This window comes from Zootermopsis nevadensis, unplaced genomic scaffold (genome assembly GCF_977971745.1).
Source record: "Zootermopsis nevadensis isolate Lab colony 2312 unplaced genomic scaffold, Znev_1.0 Znev_ptg000021l, whole genome shotgun sequence".
Classification (NCBI taxonomy): domain Eukaryota; kingdom Metazoa; phylum Arthropoda; class Insecta; order Blattodea; family Termopsidae; genus Zootermopsis; species Zootermopsis nevadensis.
The window spans coordinates 6,328,823-6,347,461 of NW_028259153.1; the positions used below are offsets into that span (position 1 = coordinate 6,328,823).

Consider the following 18,639-nt stretch of genomic DNA (forward strand, 5'->3'; position numbering starts at 1 on the left):
AAATCAATATAAGCCTATCTCCATCCTCAGGTAAAACCTAATCTGTTGGACCCAATCGATACAGCTAATCCCTATTTTGAATTGAGAAGTAACACATATTTCCTGAATTTAATCTCCTCCTAACTTCCTCATGAGTGTCATTTTCATTTGTTATTGTTGTTCCCAGATATTTGAAGTTTGTAACCATTTCAAAGGACTTATTAGCCACCCTAATATGATTCTGCAGGCTTGTCTGCTGACAGGATACTAACATGTACTTAGTTTTCTGAATTTACTTCTAGCCCCACCTGTCTACTACCCTTTAGTAAAACTTCTGCATTCCTCTTTATTGTATTCATATCGTTCCCCAATAAATTAAGATCATCAGCATATGCCAATAGCTGATGTGTCCCATTCAATTTCAAACCCTCCTTACGTATCTTGGACTTTCCTGATGGCGTATATTCTAGCGCAAAGTTAAACAGCAAGGGAGACAAAGCATCTCCTTGTTTCAGACCGTTCTTGATGTGGAATGTCTCAGATAAATATTTAAGTACTCGAATTTTGCTACAGGTTTCATTTAAGCACATTTTTATTAGACTCACTAGATTCTTTGGTTTACCAAATTCAATGAGAATATTGTGTAACACTTTTCTTTTAACAGAGTGGTAGGCTTTTTAGAAACTTTTAATTAATTGATGTACTGTCTCATCTTTTCTCTAACAGCTGACAAATGCAAAAGATCTGATCAATCGTTGATCTGTTACATCTGAACCCACACTGATGACTCACAAATTCATCAATAATTGACAGGAATTTGTGTACGTAAATTATTATTTTAATGGCCTTTTATATCAGTTATATATAACTCATATACTTCATTATGACCAATTGTATTTTTATTTCATTGAATTTGGTGAAATAGTTCCTAAGATATTATATAATTGTAAAAGTTTGCATATAAAAACTCACCATTCTGTATACTCAAAGCAGCTTCCTCCCATACAGGCAAGCACACAGGATAACTGCTACACCAAACTGGAAAGGAAAACAGATATAGCAAGATAATTATTTTAACATGAAGGAGTTACATTATTTTAATGGCCCCGTATATCAGTTATATATAACACTGTGTTTTACTTCATTATGTCGTAAATGACCTCTCTATTCTGTTGAACTTGGTGAAATACTACCCGAAATATTAATTTTATTGCAAAAACCTACAAATAAAAACTTACCTTTCTGAATACTCAAAGCTGCTTCCTCCCTCATAGGACAACAGCTCCACCGCACTGGAAACCAGATACAGCAAGATAATTAATTATTGTAACAAGACGCTTTTATGCATAAAAGGAATATTAAGTTACAAGTGTGCGCCTCAGCTTTTCCAGCACTTTCGGCGTTCTCTACATATTCACATTCCATAATTCATCAATACTTGACAATAACAAATGTACACAAATTTTTATTATTTCAATGGTCTCTTACATCAGTTAAATGTAACACTGTTGTTCCTTGAGTGGGCGTATGTCCCACTACAGTGAACTATTTCTTTATTAAAACACACTTCAAACTCGTATAAAACTTCCACCAACCTTGCCTCGACGAAGAACAACGCGGAACAGGACAAGAAGCTAAGGTTACAGTCGTACCAACATTAAACATCGTACAATAGCTACGGTTACATAGCTGCCAACATGAACACCGAACATTCCGCCTACATTGACGGATGTCAACATTTACTACAAATTACATAACTTGTAAATCCAAATTGTTCAATTGTAAACAAAACAAAAAATGATGTGTAAGTTGAACGATATTCGTATTCATCGGTCACTAAAACATATACTTATTCACACTTAATTTGTTTAAAGCCCATTTCACTAGTCATGTGCAAGTGGACACAGTTTATTTATGTCACCCTTGCAACTTTAACTGTCGCCAATCTTGTGTTGCCGTCTCTTCCTAGATGCACTGCTTTGACCTTGGGTGGCAGCCCGTCCTCTCGCAATAGCCCCACCTTGATGTTACGATTTTCAAATTTCCATTTTACTCGTTGTGAAGTTCATTGTGATACTCCTTGGAACAACGTTGCCAGAAATGTTGCAACATTTGCTGCAAATCCTGCCATCTGCTGGGTTACCGCACACGTTTAGAGAGAGAGAGTGAGAGTGACTCGCTAGCAAGAGACGATGTCTTGCGCTTCCGCAGGACTCCGCCCTTACGTCGGTCTACCATATAGTCTGAGATAATGGAGTAGTTGTGTGGTCATGCTTTGCTTCGCTTTGTGCGTCTTGGACCCAGGTATTAAATCAGAATATTCATTGCAGTAAGGAAACTGAGGTGAACGTTATGGTTTCGCTTTTATCATTCGGTTATCCTTTAAGACGCTGCAACGTAAGTTGATGTTTTTTTTTGCTGTTTGAGGTTGGGATGAGTTTGCGAAATGTTGTGCAAAAGGGTTGGGGGGGGGGGTGAATGCGTCTGATTAACTTCTGTTGAGCAGGTTAGGATTCATTTCTGGTGTACCTTCATTCTGAGAATTGTAATATGCGCCATCTGGAAAACGAAATATCAATGCTGATTGGTTCTGCCATTATTACATCACCCATCTGTGGCGTCATGATTACATTTGGTACCGTATTCAAATGGGTGTGACTTGGACATGGAAAGTCGAACGCATATTACCATTTTCATAAGAGAGGGCTGAGTTAGAAATATGCTCTATTTTAATAAAAAGCTCATTGCCCAAGAATCTGCTGATTTGTTTGAGTATGTATGCATTCAGGAAACAGGATATTTTGGATATAATTGCTTTCTATCAATCTAGGAATTCATTACTAAAGGCTTGATCCTGCATAGTCTGCTGAGTAGCAAATTGTGTCTCCTGTGTTTGCCTCAAGATAATGTGCTGAAGGCCCACATGTTGTTGTGTGTTCTTAAGAAACTTCATATCACTTTTTAAGTGCATTAGATCAGCAATAGGACATATCGCATGTGCATTCTGTATGTGAGATTTAAGTTAGTCCGAGATAATGGGCTCAATTAACGCACAGCCACTTCCTAGTTAAATTTTCCTTCGCTCACTTTTCACATCATTGTATTTCTGAAAAGGCAATGTAAACACACATTAACTAAAATGTGTAACCATAATTAGGAGATGAAAGTGGTTACCACACAAGTTGCTTAGGGTGAACGTGATGTCAGGAATCCAGTCCACTAGTCTTCACAGGACTTTGTACATTTTTGTTTTCAGGACTGGAACAATTGCAGCCTGGGCCTTTAATGGTGAGTGCAGAAGTAGTAATAGCAGCTGGAGCCTAACAAGTAAGTGCCAGTATGACCTGGAGCTTTTGTTGCAACTAAAATTCTTCTTAGGTTGCCAGCCATGTCATGTGGTTGAAAGGTGAAACACCAATAATCTTAAGACCTTGCACACCGTGTAGTGTATTGGAATATAAAACTGTTTGCAGTTTGAAGGACACTAATGCCAAACGCGTTTTGATCTCAAAGTGGTCATCATCATTGGCAAAAACAAGTTAATACTTATGACACAGATCTAAAAGATTATAATTTCAAATGTAAATAGGCCTGAAAAATAAAATAATATGTAGGCTAATTTAGGAAGAGGCCATACACAAGTTTACTTTATTGTAAAATTGCCTTTAAACATGACCAACCACTGAAGTTGTAAAAATGCTTTGTCATAATGTCTTTTTGCAAGGAATTCAGAACACCTGAAAGGATTACCATTAAATTTCAAATTACGGATTTTTCAGACTTTTCTGCACATTCAAATTCTTGTTAAAAATTGGCAACTATATGGGATCTATGGAATGTAATAAAATATGGATGTGTTTATGTATGGATTTTTATTATTCTCTGTGACCATAGGTAAATCAAAACAGCTGGTCCTTGCTTAGAATTTGGAGAGCTTTAACAAGAAAACATGGCGGTGAAGGCTACAGCGACTGAAAATCGTAATGATGAAGCAGCTCACCCAAGGGTTGAAGATGAATCCAGCGGGGTAAGACTTCCTTAACCATTACAAACGGTTTCTAGCAACGTTTTGTGTTTTATTTAAGTTAGTGTACAGGTAGCCCTCGATTTGCGCCGATTCAGAATAACGCCAATTTTGAAACCTGCAAGTCAAAAAGTGGAAAAAATTGCTTATAACCTTTTACAATGTTTCTCGTACTAATTCTTATACTAAATCGTAATTCTTACATCGCTGGTTTTGAATAAAAATTATAAAAGCAGTCATCTCTGCAATTACGTATGTTTCGTTAACGCGAATTTGCTCCAATGAGATCGATGAATCGGTAAAAGCCGTTTGTGAAATGCAAAATTTTGCATATGCGAGTTTGCTCTCATGCAATTTCATTCCTGGTGCTTTAAACTTTCAAAGGACTAACTTAATCTCTGCGGAGGTCGCAGGGTTATTTTTGCTACGCAGTTTTCTATAGGTCGGTGTCTTACATCGCATAACAGCAGAGATGACTGTACACATCAATCACAAGAAAGGATCACAGTCAATCGCGGGGACCAACGAATTGTAAGTGCATAAAATATATTTTTTAAATTCCCTTTATTTTATTTACATTATTTCATAGATTTAAATGTATTTCCATTATATTACTCGTCGATGTTTGGGTGCTGGGAACACATGTAATTGACTACCCATTGATTTACATTATTAAAGAGTTTCAATTTACGCTGATTCGTCCAGGAACGCATCTCCGGCGTAATCGAGGGCTACTTGTACAGTCCCTCAAATCAAAAAGCTGATCAGGTTATGATGAAATAACAAGTAAAATTTAGAAAACTTGTCCAGCCTTAACCTCTCAAAGTTGAACTGTGGCCTCTTCAATCTTTGCCTCCATTCATTTCTTATTTTTCCTTATTCCTAGAAATTTATTGGCATTCTCCCTCACAGCATCTCCCCACCTCTTTCTGGGTTTACCTATTCTTCGCTTTCCATATGCATGTATTGTCTCTTGAGTCACCTTTTTGGATACGCGATTATCCTCCATCCTAACCACATGGCCAGCCCACCGCAATCTCTTGAGCTTAATAAACAGGGAAAATTTTTAGGTCCTTGTACTGTTCACAAATTTCATAATTATACCCAATTCTCCATCTACCAGCTTTGGACCATAAATTTGTCTTAGTATTTTCCTTTCAAGGACATCCAACATGTCTTCTGAATTCCTTACCATGGTCCAAGGTCACATCAATAGGATACAATCGGTCGTATGATAATTTTGTGTAATCTCACTTTGTTATTTTGCTGGACTGGAAAAAGGTAACAGGGTCTATCTATTTTTATTATTCCCTGGATGTCATTCACGGGGCATTCGATGGCGCCACCGTTCTCCAAAGAGCGTAATTATCGGATTCAAGCAGGACTTTTGGATTAACAATTTATCGAAGGTTCAAAAAGTAAATCAAAATATTCTCGGGCAATCAGCCGCGTTAGCTGGTTACCGTAGTAAAGCGACGTTTCGGGAGCAAATTCAATAAAATCTCAGGCAGTCAGCTGCGTTACAGTAAACGACGTTTCGGGAACAAATTCAATAAATCTTCTCGGACAAACAGCTGTGTTAACCGGTTATGGTAGTAATCCGACGTTTCGGGAACAAACTCTGTCCCAATCTTCAGGGTTCTGACGTGACTGGATCCTCGGAAGTTGCCTGTGTAACTGCCTGCTCGGGACCAGTGCACGCAGTTACACAGGCGACTTCCGAGGATCCAGTCAGATCAGAACCCTGAAGATGGGGACAGAGCTTCCTCCCTAGAATCGCGAAGGTCCCGGCTAGCCTCCGAATAAAAGTGAAATGTAAAGTTTTCTTCCTATGTTGCATTAACAGAGACAAAACTTGGAATCGATTGATGAGAGGGATGGGTAGAAATTACGCAGACTGTTCTGTCTGATAGCAAAGGAACAATTCCACAGATTTGTTGCCTCATTAGGTTAGAACTGTTATCTCCATTTTAATTTTTAGAAAACTCCGATCGAGTGTAATTCTAAATTCTCGATAATTCCATAATTAATCGTAGAATGTCAGACACTTCGACGCGTGATAGATAAGGGCATTGATAGCGATTCTGTTTTTTTGTTTACAATCTTTTTATGTCTCATGTTTACTTCTCTTCACAAACAACGATGCGCAGTTGTGACAGTCACTGACATGAGTGACTGAGGAAAATCTGAGGCGAAGTAGTTGTTGGCGTGGCGGGCGGCCGACGCAGTAGGAGGAAACATAACATAACACAACGTGCAACAAATCTTAAAAATAATTTCTGACGAAAGGAAGTTGATTTGTTACTCTCAACGTTACTCATAAGTGGACCTAATGGTACAGTCACGTGATTTTTGCCAGAGATACTTAATTTCATTTTGAAAAACTACGCTAGAGGTGGGAGAGTCGAATTTATGCAGAGAAGGTTTTAGATAATTCTTATTTTACTAGAAGCTAAGAAATGCCGTGGAAGCATAAATAAAGGAAACCTTCGATTCTTCGTCCTTGAAAGACTCCACATTCACGTAAAGAACTCTGACGGCGTCCGGAATTTCCTTTGAGAATGAGGCACGCAGGCATTCGACTGCGTATTTGCCCTTAAAACACACGCATGGAGAGAAAAATTAGCAAATCAAAATGACTCGGGTCTGAATGTCGACAGAAACTCGTCTAGAAAACTGGATTTTCCTCGGTTCTTCCAGGCTAATTCCCCGATGTAAGCCGAGAGACCGTTTTTATGAACTCGATAATTTAACAACTTTTATTATCAATAACAAATATTATTCCAAGGTAAATAACAAGTGCAGGGTGCTGAAGTGTCCCTAAGTGACGCATAAATCATCGATCAAAATACGCAATTGCAGATCTTGATCGCAGGGATTAAAATATTTGCACTTTCTCATTACATCACCTATGCTTGAAGTGGTTTCAGAGGTTGCTCGCTCTGGGGGCCATAATCGTCCCTTTAGCGAGCCAGGTGGTGTTCCTGATCGCCAACAAGATGGGACACGACGTCCGCTGGTTTGTGTTGGCCATCGTGTTATTCACCATCGTATTGCAGGTACGTGACACGTAGTCTTAGGTTTCTGTCTTCATTGCTCACATGCTCATTCTGTTCCTGCCTAACCCTTGAATGATCTATGAAATTCTTTGCCGCGATGATCCTGCGTCCCTGTGAACATTGACATAATCTTATTACGTAGAAGCGTAAATTATTTAAAAGAAGGCGAAGGAAGAGTGGAGAAAGTGGGGCCAGAAGGAAACCAGTTTGAGCATAATTTCGATTCACTCGCGTAACTTAAATCAACATTTCATTTCAGATGTGGCGGGTATCGCTTTGTTGTGAGTTACGAAATGTAATCAGACTCGCCTTTGTTTTTATTTTCTGATTTTTTCTGTTTTGTTCCGTGCCTCAGATTGTTCGGGGCTACATCTGGGGATGCCATACCTACAAATGGGTGTGGATCCTGGAATGTTGCTGCGAGCTAGATACATTCGAGTACTGGGTCGACTGCACGTTTTATGCAGTCGTAATTGCTGGGGGAGCCTTAGGCATCACCCAGCATAAGAAGATCCTTGATCCAGCGGTAAGATCGAAGTCTCGAGCCATTCAGGGCTCAAGAGTGCGATGACTAAGCCACGTCTTCACCGCCGTCAGAACCTCAAATGCCACCAATAAATCTGATTTCTGGAATTGTACAATTTATTTTTGTAAATCGTGATTTTCCGGGGGGTGGCAACAGGAACCCCAAAACGCACATTTTTAAGGGAGCCTCGTATTCGAAATTGCACTTAAGTGATGCACAAATCATCAATCAAGATACGTAATTGATCACAGGGATTAAAATATTTACACTTTAGCAAATCAAAATGACTCAGGTCTGAATGTCGGCAGAAACTCGTCTAGAAAACTGGGTTTTCCTCGGTTCTTCCAGGCAAATTCCCCGATGTAAGCCGAGAGACCGTTTTTATGAACTCGCTAATTTAAGAACTTATTATTATCAAAGATAAATATTAATCCGAGGTAAATAACCCTAAGTGACGCATAAATCATCGATCAGGATATGCAATTGCAGATCTTGATCGCAGGGATTAAAATATTTACACTTTCTCATTACAGTGGAAAAAGAAACTGGGCATCGCCATTGCGGAGGTGGCCCAGTTTTTGAACATCTGGGGCCAAGGAAAGGCCATCAACAGGATGAGGGAGAAGGAAGACCATACCCCGTCAGTAATTACCCTGACATTCTTGGTGGCCATCACCGTCATTCTCTTGGTACGTGACACGTAGTCTTAGGTTTCTGTGTTCGTTGCTCGCACGCTCATTCTGTTCCTGCCTAAGCCTTGAACGATCTACGAGATTCTTTGCCGCGATGATCCTGTGACCTTTGACATAGTCTTATTACGCAGAAGTGTAAATTATTTAAAAGAAGGCGAAGGAGGAGTGGAGAAAATGGGGCCAGAAGGAAACCAAAATAGTTTCACATTACTGAGATGTTCTTCGTGGAAGAACATCTCAAAGAGGTCCGCAGGATTTTGCAGACACAACTTCTTTGTGGACAAGTTCAAGGTCTGTAGTACAGAACCGTCAGTTCAGGTAAGTTCTCTACGACGACACCGTTTGCAGTGAGGCTTGCTGGGAGAACCCAGATTCAAGAAAGGTTCAAGGACGGAATTACCTCAATCCCTTGACAATTGTAATTATGGAGGGAAAGTCAAGTCTCCGAGAATTTGCCTGTTCGCGCTGTTCAAGAACTTATTTTTCCGAGGTATTTAACAAGTGCACGGTACTACAGTGACCTTAAGAGACGCATAAATCATGAATGAGGATACGCAATTGCAGATCTTGATCACAGGGATTAAAATATTTACACTTTCTCATTACAGCACCCAAGGCTGAAGTGTGTGAAGAAGACGCTAGCAATGGCGGCAATGCTATTCACCTTATCCGTGAAATTGGCTTTGGTGATAGATGGGGACAAAGATTCCCACGGTTACACTCCGATAGTGGTGTCGACCGGCTTCGCTGTCGATTTCGTGGTAAGTGACACGTTGTCTCACACGCCCTTTCTGGTCCTGCCTAAGCCTTGAACGATCTACGAGATTCTTTGCCGCGAAGATCCTGTGACCTTTGACGTAGTCTTGTTACGTAGAAGTGTAAATTATTTAAAACAAGGCGAAAGAGGAGCGGAGAAAGTGGGGCCAGAAGGAAACCAAAATAAATCACTGATAATAAGAAAAATATCGGAGAGTGCAGGATCTAACAAGTAGGGAAATTTGCTATGAAAGAGAAAATACTAGGATCGGCATTAAGTGAACGAAATTGGAGCTAATTATAATTTCGCTTAACTGATCAGACAATTTAATTAGTCTGCGTGTCATAAAACCTCGCTGACAGGCCCGAACATTCCGCGTTCTTTATAAACTAAATGAACGTGTGTGCATTAAGTCAGTCTTCGAATCACTTGGTCTTTCCTTTAATAGGGAAACCCCCATGACTTTTTAAAACTGCTTGTAATAAGTAGACTCCAGTTTAAAATATGAGGACTTTGGCCTGCCATTTTAAGCCGCTAATCGATGCTCGTAAATACCCATTTTCTGTTGATCTGTTTAGAAATTCCTTTGGTCACAATTAATTTGTAAGTACAGTAGCAATAATACAAGAGCATAATTTCGATTCACTCGCTTGACTTAAATCAACATTTCATTTCAGATGTGACGGGTATCGCTTTGTTGTGAGTTACGAAATGTTTTTATTATTGTTTTCTAATTTTTTCTGTTTTGTTCCATGCCTCAGCTTGCTCGGGTCTACGTATATGTGGCCCGATATAAGCCGGAGTGGCGGCGATGCCAGGAAGCCTCTGGGCTGGAGGATTTCCACCTGTGGGTGTTGCTTTGCACAGGACTTGTGAGCACTGGATGCGCAATTATTGGAATACAAGAACATTAAATTAATGTCCATGTATTCCAATAATTATTGCAGGAAAAAAATGTACATAAACAATTTTATAAATTTTATATGATGAGTTTTATTCATAAACACAAAGAATGAACTTTTCACTTTTTGAAAAATTATACAGCTCTTCAGCTCTAACCCGGTTTCCTACGTGAGCGATTAAATGCGAGTTGCGTGGGTGAAGCGGAAATAGCAAACTGGCTGTTTGTGTGGCGCTGTCCTAGGTTACAGCGAAGCGATCAGGAGAGTAAAGCGGCCGGATTCCGAGATCAGATATTTCGATATGTTCGCGTGAGTCGCTGCGCTGGCCGTGTAGTACACGGAAGGTGCGTGCGCAGGAATGTTTCTCTCACGTAGGACACAACGAGCGATTGCCCGCTTCATATGACACCCCGAGCTCGCTTGCCTTACGGACGGGTCGTCACTGACTACGATACTGTCAGGCAACCGCCCATGAAATTAATTTAACTTGATTGTGCATTAATCTGCTATGTGGACCAACAAATAACCAAAGAACACAAATCAGTAAGTAAATATATTTGCATGACCAAGAATAAAAAGAAGAAAAAATGTACACCGGAGCCACGTCCGCCGTTTTATAAAGGAAAATAATTTACCACAGTGAACGTCCCCACCCTCACAGGGCCAACACCCCAGAGCCAAAAGAGATTTTTATGGAAAAGGCTGAACTGTGGGTGAAGGTCTTACAAGTTACAGGGCAACGCAGTCCCAAGGAGCGGAGGGGAAATGTAGGGGGTGGGGGGGGGGAAATGGCAACTGCGTAGTTTGACTGTGGCTTCATTAGCCGAAACCTTTTGGTTACTGCTGTCATGTCACATGACAATTATTATTTGCTCTCTGTTTATTACAGTTACTAAACTTTTAGTTGTGCTTATATGAACAGAACAATTTCTCTTTAATGCAGCATTTGGTTAAAATATAGATTTCACTACAAACAAAACTTTATCTCCAGCCACCAAAAAATATCTAGTCTTTAAAATGTCAATCGACAATAACTTTTCAGTATTCTGCGCAGGAAATCACGACTTGGGGTTCAGTTATGTCTTTATAATTGTTCAATAAATAATAATAATGCTTTGGCGAAAGGCAATTCATATATCAGTTGTTTACTCTGAAATACAATATCAACATCACGATCCACCTTCCGACATTTACTGATACATATTTTAGACACAATAACATCATTTAAAAATATATTTTCTCTTTATTAGTTAGTTTATATATTTCGATCCACGCAAGTAGAATGTATTTATTGCAGTTAGGACGATAAATAAAAATTGCGACTCCAAGAGGCTGGCGGCCAGTTCAAACGTTCGCCGACTGACGCGCCCTTCTAAGAGGGTGGGAGAAGGTGTAAGCTGTACAGCAACTTTCTTTCCATGAACAACAAATCAGGGTTTTTTTTTCAAACAATATAACAACAAATAATGACATTCGTAATACCTTACAAAAACAGAAGATAAACGACGGATATCAACAGACATCACGCAATACCCAGTTCCGACGGTCCTCACGAATATAAAAAACTATCAGGTGAGTACGCGGAGCGCATCGCTGGGTCGGAACTGACAGTTACAGTCTTGATCCATACACGGCTTACGGGTTTGTACCCTCAGTTCCTCAAATATCTTCGCAAGAACAGAAAAATTATGCCTTGGGCCATCTATTATATAAATCTATTTTATTCTGAGATTATAGATGCTGTATTTGAGTAGAAGACAATGCTTGTGCTACGTCCGAGACGAATAAGGGGAAGGGGTGAGCATGACGTCACAGCGTTACAGATTTCCCTCCCGTCCCACCCGCACTGACTGGTCTTCGGCTTGTGAATTTCTAGCCGTCAACGAAGCTCGCAGATATCTTGAGACAAGTTTTCCGATGGGAGAATTTCTAAGCCAGCTGAGCCACCACCAGCTTCTCAAGGAGGATTCTCGTACGTCAATTCAGTAATACGTTTCTAGGTGCCCACTTTCCAGAAAAGCATTTATTTCTGAAACATAATAGCCTTCATATTTGCGTAGAAATAACACACTCCATTCAGTGGCCTTGCCCCCCTCCAGCTCTGTGTAAAGAAAGTCCTAATTAAAATGTATTGGAATATAAAAAGCCTCTGAAACTCTCTTAAAGTCGCAGAAGATTGGACCCGGAAGCGACTTGGTTCTTTAAGTGCAATTTCGAAGGGAAAAATGCCGAGTCGAGAGGTCGTGGTGTGTGTGAACAAGTCCGTGTGTTACTCTCGAGAGAACGCCTTTCACACGTCGTCTGTCTGCCCTGACAAATGTCTGACATCAGCATCGCATTACTCACGTGTTACGAGCAGAACACGAGACGACATCGCAGTTTTGCTGAGCTGACTCTGAGACTCGATCGAAGGGCGACCTTGAAGAGTTGCTGGTTCAGAGGCAACAATTTATGGTAATTGTTGGTAATGTGATGAACTCACGACTAAGTCACCTGTTTAAAGAACGGGATTTTGATGCAAGGCAAATATTTCATTAAAGCTTAAATCTTTCTGGAATACCTTAATGTAAATGCATTAAACCTGATCGCCTTGTTAACATCTGTGACATTTTAATTATCTCAAACTCAGTTGTTCATCTGTGGGATTCGGATGATGATGATTTATTGACGATTTTTTAAACTTGCTGATTTCCAACCGACGGCGTCCCAAGACGAAACAAACCACGAGGAAGACGTCAGAGGTTTAATTACACTCTTAAATTCTGGTCCGTGTATACGCCATCATCTGCGTTACAATGAATGGCTAAGTTTATAGTTTTATAGGTTATAAATCATTATCCAAATTAATTTCCTAACGAAGGACGTGCTTTGACGTACGTGCAGCAGACGACAGTTAATTAGTGACACACTAATCCTCCTTTGTCAATATCGACCCACTGATCGATCATATTCTCTGTGAGTTCCTGTTCCTCTAACTGCCCGTATGTCACAATGCACTGCTCTGATCTGACTTGGTTTCGGGGAAGCCGTTCTTTTGTGTTGGAGCTGTTTTTTTAAAACGTCCCTAATGAAAATATATAGAAGTTTAGATTTCAGAGAAAACAAAATAACCCCCGTCACACGCCCAATTTTATTAAAATCTTCTTCTGTTCACACCAGTTTCGTATTTTCAAAGGTCGCTTAATAACAGACAATAGTCATTTACGCTAACAAGCCCAATTAGCCGCCATGTTTTTTCCCCAATTAATTCGCATTTGGTTTAAATAAGAATGAGAGGAAAATTTTTTGGTGAGTACAATCGCGGGTTTTATGCGATGTTGTGATTACTCTGTATGAGTTTTCCAAAGGAAGTGTCGGGGGGACACACATAAGAAGAGAAATTATATCAGAACGTTCCTTACGAAAAGTTGCAAACGTGCCTAACAGCTTTGTGATGTCTGTCTGTCCCTCTCCATCGGTCCTGAGATTTGGCGAGTTTCATTAAAACGTGTCCCCACTTTTCAGTTGTGGTTAAGATCGGATGGATTTAGTCAACGTCCTCACACATTCACTGATTCTCTTTAATATTATCCTACCATCTACCCCTTGGTCTTCCGAGTGGTCTCTTTCCACGTTGTTTGTCTTAAACAGACGATGAAGCTCACAATGAAAGAATGTTCGGATGGGCCCATGTGCCGCGGGTGCCAACTTAGAATGGACAGAGTGTAACCTCGTGATCGTTGAATCGCCTCGCGTTCTCTTATGTATTCGGCGCATTTCGGCTGACGAGGTGGAAGTTTATCGGTCGTTTCTGTGAGAAGGTCCGAAGGCCGGAACGAACCTGGGCCTTGTGCCACGCCCCCAATTAACACGCGTGACGATTCATTTCACGTCTTGAGGCGATTGGCTGGCGGTATCATAGACGCAATGAGAGCCAGTTCCCTGGTACGGCTAGACGCAGATCGCGGTATAATATTAAAATGGAGCGTGAATAAGTACAGTCTTCCGTGGAATCATCTGGCGCAGAATAGCAAAGAATATGGCGAGCCTTCGGTTCGGTAACAGGCGGGAAATTGTTTTGGCGAGACAGTCGACCTGATTACCTGCTGCAATACCGATGCAGAATTCGAGGCGCCCCACTGCACTTACTTGAAACGAAAGATAGATGCCGCCTGGTTCCAACGTACGAAGATTTGGTCTTGTTGATGGAGGGGATGAAAAATCATTTCATACCAAGAATTCGAGAGGAAGTTTGCTTCTAGTAGATGGTCACAGGTCACATTGTTCTCATTCTTGACTTCACTGTAGAGGAGGAGGTCACAACACTGCATCTTCCAGGTCACATGACACTTTTATCAGAGCACTTGAAACTGTTCTGGCAGCGGTCCGTGGACAACTGAACCCACGGCAAAGCTCAGCTGCTACAAATGACCTTGAGCCTGTCTGCGATCAGAGCTGTTTATTTTACTTTCAGATGGTCAGATGCAGAGTCTCGCCGAAGTCTGTGGTCAGAATGACGACGATCGATATATTTGGTGTCATATCAATGATTTTACTCGTGAGAGTAGAGAGTCAAATTAGTTAAAAATAAACCAAATTTAATATTATGACGCACTAATTACCCTTGTGACGTAAACTTTTTTATCGACAGAGATCTCCATCCAAAATAAATTTGGTCAGAAAAGTTCGATTACAAAATCTTACGTTTGGCAAAAAGGTGGCGCTGATAATTTCTCGGATGGCATAATATGTAACGAAAGTGAAGTGTAAGATTTGGGGTTTTCACAGCGGTGAGTATGAAGATTTCCGTCTGGCCGATGTAGACTTTTCCGCACTCACAGGGAACGCTGTGTACGCCAGGCGTCTTCAGTCCTAGGTCGTCCTTGACCGGCCGGTATTCTCTGATGTAAGACCTTACATGAATCTAAGCAAGTGTAATATATTCTGTATATTTAAAGTTAAAGAAGCTTAAAATATATGTAAATAAATGTAATAAGTTGATTTCAGATTGCTATAGTGCACGCATCATAGTCCCCAACCTTCTATTCCTTCTTTCCAAGCGATTTCTATCAGATGTCGCTTTGATTGTCGGTGATGGAGTCCTGAAATCCTAGATGCGATAATTCGCGAGCAAAATCGATTAGACTTTGTGGGACGCGATGGATAATCATGAAGCAGAACGCTTGATTCACGTTGAGTCTCTAATTCTTCACGAACCAGTGACACTTCTTAAGTCGTGAAGTCTTTGAACAGACCGGATAACAGCATGACAATCTTAAAGACTTGTGCTGAGTGTTTGAACGAACAATTTTAATTTGGATACATCCCAAAAGTTTCAGTTTCTATAATTACAAATGTTTTAACGCGTGGAATTAGCTTGTTATGGTTTCTGTATCGCATCATCGGAAAAGTATATAAAAATAAGTATGGTTGGTAATGCGTGCTGTTGGAATAAAATGCGTGCGCCATCTCTGAGACACACAATTAACCTTGACAGTGCCACTGCAGAAACACTTTCAAAAACGGATATCACAACATTATGAACCAAATAATCTCAACTGCGAATGAAACAGAACATTATTAATTTATTAAAAAATATCATATTTTTAAATTACCAAATTGAGACGTTATATTCTTTCATTAATGTGAAAGGAAGCTCGCCTCATTTGGCAATTTAAGGTCTCATACTACGTTTATGGTTTCCATTACGAGCTTTGTACCTGATAAAACGGAAAGATGGTTGTCTTATGGGTTGTGCCGTGTAGTCAGGTAGAAGTCTACAGACGTTTCAGAGGTGCTTGCTATCTCCGTCATGAACTTAATGATAATGTAATAAACTTGGCCCCACAAACGACTAGGACTTCTTTCAAAAATGATTTTCTCTATATTAGTTCCATAATTACACATGTTCATAATGTTTAAATTGTAAACGCATGTGTAAAATGTGTCTTTATTAGAATGGAAGACCAAATACAAAATTTCTCAGACACCTTCAATCTGTGTTCCTCCCTCAGAGTAAGAGACCACGTTTTGCACCCATACAAAATTACTGTTTTGTATATTTTAATCTTTAGTTTCTTAGAAATCAGACGGTAAGACAAAGTATTTTGAACTGAGAAGTGTCAAGCGTTTCCAGAACACAGTCACCTCCTGATTTCCTCATGAGTATCATTTCGATTAATTATTGTTGCTCCCAAATATTTAAAATCTGTCACGCTTTTAATGGAATGCAATCAAAGAGCAGAATAAAACAACTTCTTACATCTGTTTTATTTACACTGACTGTGAAAATGCTCCTGTACTGTCTATAACATAATCTTGTGTCATTTTGTCTCTCATTTATCTTTCTGGCATCAAAAGAAAACAATAAAATAGGCAGGTCTGTTATTTCTTCTACCACATTTAGGGATTCCGTTGTTGTTCCGCTCTGTTCGTTTCTTTGAGCAACAGAAATGCCTGAAGGATTTCTAAATTTACTTCCACTGATGGAACAATCTGAATGACAATAACAAAACAATTTCATATATACACGTCATGTAACAGATATTAATAACCATTAAAACTATTTTACATCTCACCTCTGCACTGGATTTTTGTCTACTAGAACTTCTAAGAATGTAAGTTAATTTCAAGTCATGATGCTTTTCCATGTTCTTTGAGGTCTGGTCACTGAGAAACACTAAAAATAACACTTTCATAATTTACTACACATAACCAATACAGAATAGGGTTTCCAGGGAAGGCAGTCCAGATAAGTATTAGAACTGCAATGGCAGCATGAATCACCGAACTTTCAGCACAAGGACAACTGGAATGAGCGCAGTTCTATATTATCACTCAGGTACCCATGCCAAAATCAAATGATGGAAGAAATTAACCCATTATGTCCTATAGTGAACCTGACTTGTAAGCACATCGAAGTGAGGCAGCACTGACTTGGCCTCTTTCAAAAGTCTATGGCGATCACCAAAATTTGGTAGCCAGGAATTGCAAACATTTGGTTAATGCTGTTATGATGGTGTATTTAGCATCGGACCTTCTGTGCTGAAAATTAATGACTGAGAATCTTCTTTAAAAGACTTGGCACTAAATTTTCTACAGTGATGAAAACTCACGCTTTTTTGTCATATACAAAATTTAATAAATTTAATTCCTAAAATAATTTTTATTAATTCAGCATCTTCCTTGACAGTAGCATTTACAAGGATGGATTGGCTTTATAACATATCTACATTTAGACTCACTTTTAGAAAAAATACCTCTATAAACAAATAACACAAAAGAGCAGACAATATAAATGAAAAAATTTACAACATTTCAGTATTCTTCTTATTTTGACTCTATTTAAACAAATTTCATATACCAACAACAAAATAAAGGGCCAAAATACCACAATCACAATTTCAATAAATGGACAAATATAAAGGACAACAAATAATTACACTTCACCCCACACTCTTCAAATTTAACAAGTCAATAAAATAAAATAATTCAGTTTTTTCAAAATTGGTGCCACTGCCGAATGATATTTGCCCATAAAGAATGTAAAGATCGTTTTTCATAACTTTTTCCAACAAAATATCTTCTAAGTTAATGAACTTCATTTTCAAGGAAGACTGTTTTATGGACTTCTGTCATTGCATTTTTCAAGCCTCCTTCCTTGATTCCAGTAAATTTAACCTTTTGAAAACCTCAAACATAAAACCATTGTATTAAAAACGCTGAAAAGCAGTACTACAAAATACACACGATGTACACACTTCTATAACATGCTGACCAGTCTTCAAGGAATCAAATGATTGTAAAATGATGGCTCTTATTAAAGTCCTACTACAGTAGACTGTAGCAAAATAAAACATTTCTTGCTGCTGCATGTAACATACTAAAACATAATGCCAAAAAGGGCATTTTATTAATACCAGGGAATAGTGGAGTTATATGGAACAGCAAGGGTTAATGTTTCAGAATTAGGCTTCATAAGATATTTCAACTTGCCTTATTAAAATGATGAACTGCATCCCAAAAAACCAGTTCTTTTGTGCCAGAAGACAACATCGTCATCCACTGATATCTGCATGTGGATGTGTGATTATACTTCTACACTATCTGACAGTGAAGTGAAATCATATTTTTCTCCTGCTTCCCACATTTCAATATTTTGCAATGTATGACATATTGTGATTAAAATGAGTACACCGCAGGGAATACCGTAGCAGTATGAATGCCACTGTTACAAACTAAGTTGGCAGCCCTTCAAAGGAAATGGCATAATCATGAACTTTTTCTACAGCAGTAAAATGAACTTCACATCAATAAAAATACTGCGTGTTATTTTAGTCAGCTGAACTCCACTGTTTTGTAAAGTAAAGAGATGGTGAATTCCCTGCAGTCTGCACGATTCGTAGGGAACCCAAATTCTTAACTGGCATTCTAAGCGTTAGTAAAATAGAAGCCAACAAGGAAATCCGAAAGATAATAAAAATATATATTTACCTCACTAATAATCTGTCACAGTTGCAAAGCTTTACTATAATGAAAACGACCGACTCCTTTAAAATCTGTATTCTATTACAACATAATCACTCTCAACAACACACTTCCACACACGAACGCCATCCACATAAAACCATATAATATACTAACTTACCACTGCCAAAAACTGCAAAAGCTTACTATAGCTAAGTGCTCAAGATTTCCAACGCTGCCAACCCTTGCGAATTC

The 18,639-nt window shown here is 39.3% G+C and overlaps 1 protein-coding gene and 1 long non-coding RNA gene across 4 annotated transcripts; one reads left to right on the forward strand and one right to left on the reverse strand.

Annotated features, from left to right (window-relative positions):
* Nucleotides 1-972: 972 nt before the first annotated feature.
* On the reverse strand, nt 973-18,590 carry LOC147873124 (uncharacterized). Of its 3 annotated transcripts, none has more exons than XR_015536171.1 (5): nt 18,412-18,590; nt 6,913-7,173; nt 1,575-4,121; nt 1,218-1,271; nt 973-1,017 (listed from the first exon to the last, which is right to left on the reverse strand). It is a non-coding gene; the product is annotated as an uncharacterized LOC147873124 (long non-coding RNA). The 3 variants fall into 3 exon arrangements; XR_015536172.1 differs by having other exon boundaries at nt 986-1,017; nt 1,468-5,048; XR_015536170.1 differs by having other exon boundaries at nt 988-1,017; nt 1,468-4,121.
* On the forward strand, nt 6,927-10,019 carry LOC147873125 (uncharacterized). Its single transcript, XM_087352805.1, has 5 exons — nt 6,927-7,062; nt 7,418-7,588; nt 8,122-8,277; nt 8,889-9,041; nt 9,799-10,019. The coding sequence occupies exons 1-5, from the start codon at nt 7,003-7,005 to the stop codon at nt 9,949-9,951; spliced, it is 693 nt and encodes a 230-aa protein (XP_087208931.1). The 5' UTR covers nt 6,927-7,002; the 3' UTR covers nt 9,952-10,019.
* Nucleotides 18,591-18,639: the final 49 nt, after the last annotated feature.

Excerpts from the sequence above, each read along its gene's own strand:
- LOC147873125 (XM_087352805.1), top strand. The coding sequence starts at position 7,003 with ATGGGACACGACGTCCGCTGGTTTGTGTTGGCCATCGTGTTATTCACC. Across the intron at positions 7,063-7,417 it reads TATTCACCATCGTATTGCAG|ATTGTTCGGGGCTACATCTG; the intron begins GTACGTGACACG and ends TCCGTGCCTCAG. Across the intron at positions 9,042-9,798 it reads GCTTCGCTGTCGATTTCGTG|CTTGCTCGGGTCTACGTATA; the intron begins GTAAGTGACACG and ends TCCATGCCTCAG.